Below are 13797 nucleotides of genomic sequence, written 5' to 3'. Positions count from 1 at the left end.
TAATGGCTAGATGACGTCACCTAGCCGTTATATATATCTAGATCGCACCCAGCTCACTTTTTGGCCATTCCACTTCAGTTCTTTCATCCCCTAGGTTGTTCTAGCCTCTCCCAAGATCCCTTTGCTTCCTCCACTCAAATCTAGAGCCTTTCTTATGAAATTGTGAGAGTAGATGAGAGTGTAGGAGTAATTTGGAGAAGCTTTGAAGACTAGGTGTGGTTGAGCACTTTGAATATCTTGTGGGTTGTCACTCGGGGCTTATTACTCTTGGAGATCTTCTCCTAGACGGATAGGTGTCGCCCGCGAGCTTCCGAAATCTTGTGGATGTCCCAGGAAAGTTTGTGAAGGTTTTCCTCACCTCCGCAAGGAAACGAGGTAAGTGATTAAGGATTCTTTTGCTAAGTTTTCAGAGGTTCTCCTAGGTAGAGCAACTTGCACTTGTGGTCTTTTCTAGAAGGATTTGTGAGTTGGATCTTGGTGGTCACTCAAATTCTAGAAAATGACCTAGGAGTGTTGAGTTGAAGGCCTTGGACTTTCTCTGGGTTCTCTGTACAAGTGAGGCAAGGGGTTAATCGAGACCCGGCTCTTTGGAGCACCTCAACGGAGAGTAGGATTGCAAGATCCGAACTTCGGTAAAAAATCGCCCTTGTCTTCTTTGTGATGATTCTGTGCATGTTGTTGTGATTGTGTATCTGCTCTGTCTTCATGCAGTTTAATTCGTGCAAATTAGTTTAAGTCTTTGCTAGATCTTCAGGTTTTTCTGTTGCCCGGAAGTTTCGGTGTTTAGAACACCGGAAGTTCCGGTCTGTCTGAGTAGACTGGAAGTTCCGGTGTTCCTCACCCGGAAGTTCCGGTCCTGCTGAATTTTACCGCTATGATTTGTTTGTGAATTTCAGGATAGCCTATTCAAACCCCCTCTAGGCTACATCTTTGCGCGTTCACTATTAATATGATAAACTAGAAATTAATTATTTTTTTATAGATTTTCCTTAAAATATACATTGTGCTACTTAAAAATCAAGCTCGGTAGTCGAGCTCAAGCTTGATCGAGCTCGAACCGAGTCTGTCTGAAAGCTCGAACATTTTATAGGCTCAGATCAAGCTTGGCTAGAGCTTGTATCGAGCTCGAGTCTAGGCAGGCGAGCTTGCTCGAGCTCGGCTCGTTGACAGCCCTAGCGGCCGGCCAGCCCAACCCATGGCAGACTTGTAGCCTATTAGGAAGGGGAAGTGGCCAGGAAAAACGTTGTTAACCCTAGGACGTGGCATGTGAATTTTGCTGAACTTTGGTCTACTCAACCGATCGATGTTGAAGTATCGCCAAAATTTGTTTATATTGTTCGTCAAACTTATCATATCATTAATCATCATATAACGATATTGTGTGGAGTGTGATGATGTAAGAATGAAGTAATAAAGTCATTTTCATATATAGTTAAATGTGTTATTATGCCACGCTCCGCTGTTTTCGACATGAATTTTCAACTTCCGACCAATATTGGCAGATTCCATTCTGACGGTCCCGTTTCCAATATCACCGATAAAACACGAACATAGATAGCGCACACTTACATTTTTAATCTACCAAAATTGATAGTGTACACTTCCAAGGTTTTTAATCTTTTCCAAAATTAATTTAATTAAGAAAAGATTAATTCAATCAGATCATATATAGTGCAGTGGAAATGGGTGTGTGGTTCCAACCCCAAGGTCATGTGTTCAATTCTTAACACGCTCACAAATTCTTCTTAGAGCATGTATAATAGCAGAGTGTAAGCCGGCTAAATGCTGAGGTGGAGGAGAGAAGAGAGGAGCGAGAGGAGAAGCGGGCTGTAAACTTACAGCCAGCTTGGACACAAGAACCAAGAAATTATGTGAGAGAGACAAGTGGGCTCTGTATTTATTTATTGTAAATAGCTAACTATTACACGTGTGGGCTAAGAGAAGGCTGCAAAGAATCTTATAGCTAACAAGTCAGCTATATTATTAGGCTTGCTCTTAAAAAAATGTTTGGAGGATGTCTCCCTCTAAATATTGTTTTTTTTAATCAGCCCATAGATGCTAGCGAGCTGTGATTGGAAAAACAGGAAAATGCTGCAGAAAGTTGCAACCGTGGCATAAAACTTGCGTGTAATTTCCCCCTTCATATTCCCTGAGGGCAAGTCCCATCTACTTTGCTGAAGAATCCCCTCCACAACTCAAGAGTCTCTGATGAGATACCTTCTGTCTTCTCTGGTGATTACCTCGTTGTCTCAAGCCCCACACACGTTACATCGAGCAAACATTTGTCATGCAACTGTACGTGTACATGACAAACCAAACCGCTACGCTCTCCTCCTTATATTGGAGAAAAAGAAAGAAAACACGGAAGAAGAACATTCTAATGCTTTCAAAATATAATACTACTAGAGAGTGGAAACATTGTGGTATTATATAGTCTTGATTTTGTACAAGAACAAATATCTCAAAAGAAGATTCCTACCATAGACTGATAGACATTAGACAAAGATCACCCTTTTTTGGAGTTCCATTTTCTTTAATGTAATCTCATTCTAGGACTCGTCGTTTTCGTGGCAGCTTTGTGTAATCACAGAGGTATTAGGGCACATACAAAGGTAGAGACCGGTGTGGTCTCTACGTTAATTAGATACTATCACGTTACAATAGTTAAGATAATACGGTCTCTAACCATTAATGTACCAAAATACTTTCTTACTAGTCATCTTTCCTTTATTAGACTCAATGCAACGAAAAATTTTCTTAATAAATGGCTAAGAATCGACTCTATGCCATTGTCATGTGTAGCAACCATCTTTCTCTTTCCTTCTTCATCTCTCTTCCACGTCACAAAATATACTTACATGCCAATAAAAAGAGACCGCTAATAAAGACCCTTGTACATACCCTTACAACAACAAAAAAAAAGAAAACGGATTCGATTGGATTTTGTCAGCTTAAACAAAGGATTGTGCCGCCAAAGAACGTCTCAAAAGCCGCGATTACTTTCTCCATGACAGCAGCCGAGAGGAGTAAAAAAGAAAAGAAAAAAAAAAGATCTCGGCCGCCGCCGCCGCGCGGCGTCTTCCCCTGGCCGCGCTTGCCACGGCGCCATGCCGCCATCGGCCCCATCCCGCTCGACCCATTTCGCATCTCCCAACGCCGACGACGACGACGTGCTGCCGCGCTACCTCCGCGTTTTCGTTACGGATGGAACATGAAAGCGAAACGCAGGGCACTTGGCCACTTGTTACCTCGCGAATTTGCACTTAGGCCGAGTTTAGGGTGTATTTAAGTTCACGTCAAAATTAGAAATTTAGTTAAAATTAAAACGATGTGAAGTAAAAGTTAGAAGTTTGTGTGTGCAGGAAAATTTTGACGTGAAGTTTCAAACTTTTTCTTTAAACTTCTAACTTTTTCATCACATCAAAACTTTTATACACACGTAAACTTCCAACTTTTCCGTCACATCGTTCCAATTTCAACCAAATCTTTCAATTTTGACGTGAACTAAACACACCTTTAGGACATTTTTAGTTGAGGACTAATATTAACACATATTTTTAATTAAGGTAACTAAGCTTAGTCATGTCATATTTTTCTGTAAACAAAATAGTAACAAACTAAACTTAAGCAAAGTTAGGTAAGAAAATAAAGTGTATGATATGTGCTATGCAGCTAAGGGTTAAACAAAAGTAGATTTATGCATGAACTGAATATTACCTGATAAAACTGTGGCTTGATTAAGATAAGGTGTGATAAATTTAGTTACCAAACAAAAATGCCCTTAGACTTTGCTACTCCCGTACTCCGGTATTATGGATTTTGGCTCATTTTTTACACAGCTTCTGAGCACGTCTCGTCCGGTGCAAAGCCAAAACAGTAACAGCAGGTAAAAGAAAAATGTGCAGGAGTTACACGAGCCAAAGCAAATCACACGAAGCAAAGGCGAAAAAAGGAAGCGTTGGCTCCCACAACTTCCCCCCGCGGAACAAAAGCTGCTTTCCTACCTTCCCGTATAGATTGGCGCGTAGCGTCGCCTCGTCGCCCCCCGGTGATCCGGCTCTCTCTCCCCAGTCCCCACCACCAAACCAGCCAATGGAAGCGCGTCGCCTTTTGGGCTAATTTGCCCCCACAAGCTCAAAAGCCCGCTCCCTTTTGCCATGTCCGATTGCCAGTCGGGGTCCCCCCAACTCTACCACCGCCACCACACCGGCAGCCCATGCCTACTCCTACAGTCCTACTCCTCTGTCCGTCGTGCTCACCACTCTCACTCCCACGCAGACGCAGGGTGGAGGTCCGGAACAAACAGAACGCTGTGCAACTATGAGCAATTCGTCATGTTCAAATGTAGGCACTGGAAGCAGGGAAATAGGGGGAAATAGGGTTCACAATCCTGATAATGGATCGAGATTCGCTCATGAGTTGTTTCATCGGATTACACTGAATCCATAAAAAAACCGATGAAAAAGACAAAAACCAATGAAATTTGGATAAATTTTTTCAAAAATTTTTAAAATAGTTTGAAATTTTTTTATTAACTAAAAAGCCGAGTGGTTTATGTTTTCAACCCGGTTCAAAAAGTTCGGATTTCGCGGAATCCAAACAGGATTCCACTGGAACTGTGAACCCTGAGAGAAATTTATAGTGCTTTCCAGTTGAACACTTCAAATGCAGGTAGGGAACTTGGTAAAAACTAGAAAGAAACACGCGCTACGCTGCGTGCACGGAATATATGGTTAATGGCACATAGTAGATATGATGTCCGGTATGTAAACATCGATATGGTAGTCAACACTACGTGAGGAAATAATTTATGTTGCAACCAATATCCAATAATTTCCAGTCTATTTGTATAATAATGTGCACTTAGACAAAAGTAGTAGCCACACGTGGAAACATATATATCGTGCCTGCATACTGTAGAATAGATTAGAAAAAAACTCAAGGATCCTAGGATTCATCTCTTTCGGGGAGCCAAGAAGCACTCTTCCTCCCTTTTCTGAATCTTCGGAGAGGCAAAAGAACCACAGAAACATTGACTTCAAGGGAAACATTCTACATTTCCGTATAGCTATGCTCTTCGTGACACCTGCAATACAAAGATGTCTTGTCTTTTTAAGCTTGATAATAAATAGTACATCATTATATGTATTCGCAATAATATATATAAAAGATGACAGGTACTTCCTTTGCAAAGTGGCATTGAATAATGAGCCATGCTGTACATTATGTCTAAAGCTCCATTTTGCATGACTGTTCATTCACAAGTATATTCTCATGTTCCATTGAGGGGCAATAAACATGGCATAAAAAAAAATCAAATAATCTAATGAAAATTCCTTGCAAAAAAAAAAGGCTTAGCAAAGTCATTCTGTGAAATCCAACCTAGGACAAAAAAAATCATAAGCATGTTTACCAAGGGAAAAATTCAATCTGAAAGGATGGACCGGTAACAAATTCCAAAACTATCATGTGCAAGGTGCTTGCTAGAAAATGATAACAGTACTCTCACATATGGCATATATATATTGTGCAAAATTGATTAAATTTGAGGCAGAGATTTGAAAGAACTTTTCACATGCCAAAATATCTTGAGGTAGACCAAGCACAAAATAGAATTAGACAAATAGGTGGACATAAATGACAATTTATAATTGAGTAAAGGAACACTACGGTGGAAGGCCGCCGCTCCAAATCTTGACATATCTTGCAAAAGAAAAAGGCTTTTCCCTTGTAAGAATCCAACAACTTTTACTATGCTTCTTTTGAAAAGACCGGACAGAAATCATATACACAGCAGCAACGTGTGCAAATAGTCAAAAAAGAAGCTACAAAAATTTTGTGTAGACAACTTGTGAGCGTTACAATAAATATGATAATGCATTCAGAAACAGCACATAAAAGTTTATACCATGCATAAAATTTTTGACACAGAAGACACTTTGTTGCTCTGTTTTTAGTTCTACTGGTTTGAAACAGTAGCGATCAACAAACTATAAAGTGGCAGAATCAATACCAGGATCCATGAAAATATAGACCACCTCAACACTTTTGAACCAACATTCTCATGTGAATATTTTTATTGTATATGCAATAGCATTAAAGATTTTTAAGGTTAGAAAATAAGGTAATGATCTCACCTCGTTGCTCAAAGAAGAAATCTCCTCGACTGTAGATCAACTGACTTGGATAGAAGATAAGCACACGCATCATTCAGAGAAATAGTCTCAAGTTTATATCTATTATTGGACCTGCAAGGAAAACTGAAGAAGTATTATTCCACATTGGGATCTAGACAACAACCAATAACTTATTAAACACATTAGCATTGGAAAAGTAACAGTTTTTTTTCTTTTTTGGTTTCACATGTTGCATTTAGCAATACATATGAGCTAGTATTATGGATGGTTCATACAAATAAAGTTTAGAAGTAAGAAACATTGGGGCAATATTTCAATATTAGCATGACCAATATCACCACCAGTAATTTCCAAAATGCTTGAATCACTTAACATTAGATGGGTAATACTGCATAAATATTATAATCCTTGTTAAAAAGAAATAGCCAATCATGCTAGGGGAATTGGTAGTCTATGGACCTGGAATAAGTTTGCACATCAAGCATAAGTAAAAAAAAAAAAGAAAAAAAGAGGTATGATTGAAACTCTAGGAAGCCAAATTCAAAGATTTGACGTAGTAAGTACCCCAGGATTATTGTTAAAGCATCTAAATTGCACATCTAAGATGTTCCATAAAGAACATGATCAATGCATACATCAGTCATTCTATCAACAAAGAAAAATGACTTGTTAGAAAGGGATGGAAGAGAGCACTTGCTCATAGCGTAAACACCATACCTACCAGTAACTACAATTAAATAACAGAATGAGTAATCCCATGTCACATATATCACTGGGAGAAGACAAAAAAACAGAATTAGTACCTTCAAATAGAAGCCACAGTAGTTTGCACGTGAGCTGATGCCATTGCTTTTCCGTGGGTGATTCTGCAACCGAATGAGCAGGAGATCAATAATAGGGATAAGGATAGGGAAGGATCCAGATCAGGTATGTATGCATATAACAGTAGAAAATTTATTATATAGCTTAGTGGTTTAAGCATGGGAAAACAGTATATACCGAATTAGAGGATCATTCCATGGATTCACCGAAGGTTTAGGGTCATGCTGCAGAGTGAGCACCAGTCCGGACTGGATAAATTGGATCTATGAGCTTCAGGATGAACAGGTAAAGCTAAGGATTAGGAGGGTTAAAGGGAAAAAAAAGGGAGGCAAAAGGGCTGCATACCTTACCAGGGCATGGTCGAGGCGGAGATGCCGTTGAAGGCTGGACCTTGGTGTGCCCAAAGCCCTAATCCATGCGGATGCCGAGGCAAGAGCAGGCCATAGAGGCCAATTCCTCTAGCTGCAACGGAGAGGACAATAGGGGCAGCGGCAACGACGACGATCGACGGCGGCGGCGGCGGCAGTGGCAGTGCGGTGGCAGGTGAGGAGATTGCATACACCATCTGAGAGAGATAGTGAGACGGCGAGCCACCAAATAGGAAGGGGGTGAGGAAGAGGGAGGCAGTGGTGGGGAAGAGATAAAAGAGGATAAGAGGGTGGCGGTGGCTCATGTTCCTCACCTCCGTGTGGGCACATCAACCGGCGAGTAGGACGGGGGCCATCACGCTGATGCGATGCGATGGCCTTGCTAGGAAAGAGTGGCGGCGACGATGGATGCAGGAGGGCGAGGCGGCGACGGCGACGATCGGAGGAGGAGGGTGAGGTGGCGAAGCGACGCGGCGGGCGACGACCGGCAGGAGAGAAGGCCGCACGACGGCGCGAGGTTGAGGGGCTGAGGGCGAGGAACACGAAACGGCTAGGGTTTTGGTGTGGCCTGGCGAAATCGGTGCCGTCCGTTCCCAATCCGACGATCTCACAGCTGTGTAAGGGGCGCCACAGCTGGGACACGTGGACGGTCAGATCGATGCCAGTGCGAAATCGGACGGAGGATTGTACGGGGATTGACACGTAATTAACAAAAAAACGTGAGGACTTTTTTGCAAAATCAGGATGACGTGGCGCGCTAATTCTCCAGCACTCCCGCGACGTTTAGAGAGATTAATATGATAGCGTCTGGAACAGCTAGCTGTGTGGCTACAACACAACAGGACTCAACAAGCAAACTTCTGCTAGGAGTGCTACTCCATCCGTCCCTAAATATAAGAGATTTTATTTGGATATGATACATACTAGTATAGTGAATCTGACATGAAGATTGTCTAGATTTGTTGTACTAGGATGTGTCATATCCAACCAAAATCTCTTATATTTAGGGACGAAGGGAGTATATCGTTGCGGCTGCACAACCACAGCCAGCCGAACAACCCCAACATGTTTAAAATGTCATTTATTATAGTTTTAACCGTATAACTAGTCGCTTGAGTAGCTAGCTGGACCTAAATATTTTCTAAATGTGGCTCAAGAAAAGCCTTCCCGGGCAAAAGAAACTGAAATGATGATTTTGAGGTTTGTAACTACTTACTCTGTTTTACAATGTAAGTCATTATAGCATTTTCCTATTTATATTGATGTTAATGAATCTAGATAGATATATGTCTAGATTCATTAGCATCAATATGAATGTGGAAAATGCTATAATGACTTACATTGTGAAACGGAGCGAGTACAAGTTTATAAAAATCACATAAGAACAAAACATGACAGATTCTTCATTCTAGCAAAAAAAAAAAAAACAGTTCATTCTCCTGTTCATGTAGCACGATCATGTCTATTAGAGTTCACAATTTTATTCCGAGGTTAAAATGTGAGGCCTAACAAGATGATAAGTTTGCAAAATGCCTAGCTTAAAGTTTGAAAAGGGTACACGTAGAAAATAAAAAGGTAGAATTTTTTTCGAGAAAAAAAATAAAAAGTAGATGTTAGAAAAGTGTCCTAACAAACACAACAACCATGGTCACTCTTTAACCCTCAGTCCCTCACCTACTCAGCAGTCAGCACCACGTTTGACTCTGCTTAATAGATTTAGTGAACGTGCTTAAAACTAAAAAGTCATTAACATATAATTAATTAAGTTTTAATTATATACAAAATTAGAAATTAAAATTATTTAATATGTTAAAACAACTTCTACATAAAAAGTTTTTCATACAAAATACTCTCTCCATCCCAATTTAATCATCCTATAAGGTGGTGTTTAGATCCAGGGACTTAACTTTAGTCCCTGTCTTTAGACACTAATTTAGAATATTAAATATAGACTACTTACAAAACTAATTACATAAATAAAAGCTAATTCACGAGACAAATTTTTTAAGCCTAATTAATCTATAATTAGAGAATGTTTACTGTAGCATCACATATGCTAATCATGGATTAATTAGGCTCATTAGATTCGTCTCGCAAATTAGTCCAAGATTATGGATGGGTTTTATTAATAGTCTACGTTTAATATTTATAATTAATTTTCAAACATCCGATGTGATAGGGACTTAAAAGTTTTAGTCCCATCTAAACAGGGCCTAAGGCTATCCTCAACCCTCCATGTCATCTAGTTTACATAGCATTTAATATATTGTCACATAAGAAAAATGTGATATGGTAAGAGAGTTAATAAGGAGAGAGATAAAAAGATAAAGAAACCATTTCTCATGCAAGAAATCATCAATACACAAGAACCAATAATGAAAACAAGGGGATAGGTAAAGAAAAGGAGAGAGATATAAGGCGATTAGATGAGAATTTAATTCGAAGACACCATCCATTGGATATATAGTTTATATACATAGTGTCTATATGACATAGCAAGTATGAAAACTATTTAATAGTTTTTCTGGGTTTGATGGCCTAAGCAAATGATACCAAGACCAAAAACAACAAGATATCTATCATTCTGAAATTATTCATCATCGATCAAGGTGCTCCATCACTTCTTGTTCAACAAAAATTAATTCACACTTTAAATGTTACATGGATTTGAACTAATAGGGATTAATTGATTAGTCGCATGTTTGCATACATGACATTCCAGATAAACAAAGAGACACTTTGTTCGATGATGATCATTTTGAGAAAACCTCAAAAATCATAGGGACGATTAAACTGGGATGAAGGAAATATACTTAGTATTGTTTAGCAATTTTAAAAATATGCTAATAAAAATTGAAATAAAATCTGTAGCGTAGCATCAGGCGGCCGTTTACCCCTAAACTCTCCTCCCTCCCCCCTGCCTTCTTTTATAGCGCACACAGTTCTCGCAAGGAACCGAAAACAGAGAGGCAAGAAAAAGAAAACGGAAAACCCCCCGCCCAGCCCAACCACTTCACTCCTCCCACTCCAGTACTCGACTCCACCACACTCCAGTCCAGTCCAGTACACTCCGCACACGCGTGCCACAGGGATCATGCGAAGCCTCAAGAACGTCGCCTCCTCCTCCTCTAGCGGCGTCTCTCGGTTGTAGGAGACGCTCGTCGTCTTTGGACGGATCGGAGCTTGGGGGAGGAAGGCGACAACCATGGTGCCGATGGTCCTGGGTCACAAGACGGGCGGCCACACCGACGACGCCAAGTGCCATCACCGGAGGCACAGCACCGAGCAACCCCACCTCTCCCCATTACCCTTCCCCCGGCCACCCCTCTCCTCCTGATCATCACGCCTTTCTCTGCTTCTTCCATTTGATCTTTGTGACAACGTCGTCCTCCTCCCGCTACTCTTCGAATCTTTTGTGAATTTCACGTCGTGAGACAGTAGGGATTGAAGCATGAGAAGTCCAGCAGCGCTTCTCCCGGTGGTTGCAGATGGTAAGTTTTTTTTGGTTGGTGGTTTTGTGTGGTGATTGGAGATCTTGGTTGAGATGGGAGTGTGTGTTTGGTTGTGAAAGGTGGTGGTGGTGTTGGGGTGGAGGAGGAGATGGATGTGGACGAGGACATGGCGATGTGCGGCGGCCGCGGCGGCGGCGGCGGGGAGAAGAAGCGGCGGCTGAGCGTGGAGCAGGTGCGCGCGCTGGAGCGGAGCTTCGAGACGGAGAACAAGCTGGAGCCGGAGCGGAAGGCGCGGCTGGCGCGCGACCTCGGGCTGCAGCCGCGCCAGGTCGCCGTCTGGTTCCAGAACCGCCGCGCGCGGTGGAAGACCAAGCAGCTCGAGCGCGACTACGCCGCGCTCCGCCAATCCTACGACGCGCTCCGCGCCGACCACGACGCGCTTCGCCGCGACAAGGACGCCCTCCTCGCCGAGGTACGCACGCCAAGAAACGGTTCTGATCACGGACGAGTGCAATGTTTGTGACCTTTGGCCATGGCACGCAGATCAAGGAGCTGAAGGGGAAGCTCGGCGACGAGGACGCCGCGGCGAGCTTCTCGTCGGTGAAGGAGGAGGAGGACCCGGCGGCGTCCGACGCCGACCCCCCGGCCACCGGCGCGCCGCAGGGCTCGTCCGAGAGCGACTCGAGCGCGGTGCTGAACGACGCGGAGATCCTTCCACACAAGCCAGCGCCGGCGGCCGCCGCCGACGCCGCGGCCTCGGAGGAGACGGAGGCGGTGGTGACCGGCGCCGCGCTGCTCCACCACGCCGAGGTGTTCTTCCACGGGCAGCTTCTCAAGGTGGACGACGACGAGGCGGCGTTCCTAGGCGACGACGGCGCGGCGTGCGGCGGCTTCTTCGCCGACGAGCATCTCCCGTCGCTGCCGTGGTGGGCCGAGCCCACCGAGCAATGGACGACCTAGCTAGCCGCGAAAACTTTGCTTACTTGGCTGGGGCGAATAAACAATTCCGTAGGGGGTTTTCTGCAAATTTTTGTAAAATGAAATTGTACCTAGTCCTTTTTTGTCAAAATCCTCCCCCTCTAGTACGTGGGCCACGTGGCCGGTGAGCTAGAAATGGCACTCCTGGCTTTCTCTGGCTCAAGCAGCGAACGATGCAGAAAGGGGAGCCAAGGGAGATTCGTGGGAAACGCAGGGGAAATTCCGCAAAAGTAGCGGGAGAGAAAAAAGTGACAGTAGTGTACTCCGTAGTGTGGAGGAAGGCAACGGCGGCAGCGCTGGAGGGAACAGTGTCGCTGTCGGTGGGCCCGGCGCCACGTGAAAAGCAGACTTGTCGCTGACAGCGATTCCTGGCGTCTGCCTAGTGTGTCTACGCAAAAAGCCTTGCCACACTTGCCCTCCTTTCCTGGCCACAAGAGTGTAGTTCCTCTCACAAGTTCTTTTGTTTGTGAATTTTTTTTTGCAAAACCATCTAAAATATCAATAAAAAAAATCCGATTTGGCACAAACAAAATTTTTTTTTTTGCAGAATATTGGATGGAAAAAACAAAGGTGATGGGTTTGATTTTAGTTTAGAAAGAGGCTTATATCATCATGTGAGTATCTTTTAATTGATTGACTAGTCCTGTTCGTTTCCACTGTAAGAAGTGGATTAAATTTTGAATTTTCGTGGCACGCTTTTCAAACAGCTAAACAGTGTGTTTCGTACGAAAACTTTTTATATAAAAGTTGTTCTAAAATATCAGATTAATCCATTTTCGAGTTTATAATAATTAAAACTCGATTAATCACACGTTATTACCACCTCGTTTTACGTGAAATACTTAATCTTCATCTTCAGAAGATTCAAACACTACCTAAGGAAGTGTTAGTTTAGTCCCTCGACTTATTTTTTGGAGAGATCTCCCAAACACCTCCTAATTCTTTTTTTGCAGTTTACACTGAGTTTTGATTTACCCTTGAAGAACTCTCGATTTTCGTGGACACGCTACCTGAAATATCTTTCGTGCAAAAACTTTTTATATATGAAAGTTTTTAAAAAGATAAAATAAATTCCCCAAATAAATTTACTTTTCATCTTTTTATTTTAAAAAATTATAATAGCTAATAATTAATTAATCGTTTGCTAATGATCTTTTTATTTTCCGTGGCTGGAAAATCTCGTCTAAATGCATGGGCCCTTATACTCTGCATACATAGGCAATGAAAAAATATTTTAGAATAAGGTTTTTATATAATTTAGTGGTCCTATAGTGTTGATGGAAAACACGGTGGCATGGGAGATTAGCTAAAGGCATAAAAATACAAACCCACAACAAAATACTAATCCAATCTAGAATTAACAGTTAAATTCAAGTTTGGTTGCATCTTATATAAGCTAAAGAAGTGAAGAACTGCAAAGCAAAACAAGAGCATCACCGACTGTGGAAGGAGCGTTGGATTTTCTTTGGACGGACAATGATGTGTTTCTAGGAGCTTGGCTCCACTGTGGGGAGCACGATGGTTAATTTTTGGATGGCACGAATAATTACGGCCAGAGTAAAAGGTTTTGGTACTACCTCGAGCCAATTTTCAGCAGTACGGCTGCACTTTCTCCGATCCTTTTTGGCTCGTCCTCTGCATGTGCTTTTCAGTGTGGATTTCCATTCATGAGCTGATGATGAGGGTGACGATTCTTTCCATTAACTTTTGTTCCCTTTGGTCCTGCAGAACCATAAACAAACCTGCAGTTTGTTTTAAACGCAATGGACATTCGATTAGCCGCTTGTTGGAACAATACAAGTTTCAGTCCATCGTTTGACGTATACTAAAATATATTAACTTTTGGTCCAGATTCATAACTAAAATACTTATATTTTGGGACGGATGGATTACTAATTGCGTATAAGTTTATAACTCATAACATCTTATTAACGATTAAAAAAAGTTATATGTATTCATATTAACAATTTAAAACCTAACGTTGAAAATAAACCACGATGAAAAAAAAACAATAAAATCAGCACTAAAATCAAGTTTTAA

General features: G+C 42.0%; 1 protein-coding gene and 1 long non-coding RNA gene across 4 annotated transcripts; one reads left to right on the top strand and one right to left on the bottom strand.

The window, feature by feature from the left end:
* Positions 1–4779: 4779 nt before the first annotated feature.
* LOC4345855 (uncharacterized) lies at positions 4780–7855 on the bottom strand. Of its 3 annotated transcripts, none has more exons than XR_001548439.3 (6): positions 7642–7855; positions 7305–7524; positions 7137–7229; positions 6941–7003; positions 6138–6260; positions 4780–5086 (listed from the first exon to the last, which is right to left on the bottom strand). It is a non-coding gene; the product is annotated as an uncharacterized lncRNA (long non-coding RNA). The 3 variants fall into 3 exon arrangements; XR_001548438.3 differs by having other exon boundaries at positions 7310–7524; XR_010734429.1 differs by having other exon boundaries at positions 6138–6248; positions 7310–7524.
* Positions 7856–10285: 2430 nt separating this feature from the next.
* On the top strand, positions 10286–12350 carry LOC4345854 (homeobox-leucine zipper protein HOX20-like). The gene is made up of 3 exons (NM_001422601.1): positions 10286–10818; positions 10899–11251; positions 11323–12350. Exons 1-3 carry the CDS (start codon positions 10779–10781, stop codon positions 11737–11739), a joined length of 810 nt encoding a protein of 269 aa, NP_001409530.1. The 5' UTR covers positions 10286–10778; the 3' UTR covers positions 11740–12350.
* The last annotated feature ends 1447 nt before the right edge of the window (positions 12351–13797 follow it).

Source organism: Oryza sativa, chromosome 8, assembly GCF_034140825.1.
Source record: "Oryza sativa Japonica Group chromosome 8, ASM3414082v1".
NCBI classification, from domain to species: Eukaryota; Viridiplantae; Streptophyta; class Magnoliopsida; order Poales; family Poaceae; genus Oryza; species Oryza sativa.
Note: the sequence above shows the minus strand (reverse complement) of the source record. Positions and strands in the feature narration are given on the sequence as shown.

What these genes read in the sequence shown, in the direction of transcription:
- LOC4345854 (NM_001422601.1), top strand. Translation starts at nt 10,779, where the DNA reads ATGAGAAGTCCAGCAGCGCTTCTCCCGGTGGTTGCAGATG. An exon ending in TCTCCCGGTGGTTGCAGATG is followed by an intron (nt 10,819 to 10,898) that starts GTAAGTTTTTTT and finishes TGGTTGTGAAAG; the next exon opens with GTGGTGGTGGTGTTGGGGTG. An exon ending in AGGACGCCCTCCTCGCCGAG is followed by an intron (nt 11,252 to 11,322) that starts GTACGCACGCCA and finishes CATGGCACGCAG; the next exon opens with ATCAAGGAGCTGAAGGGGAA.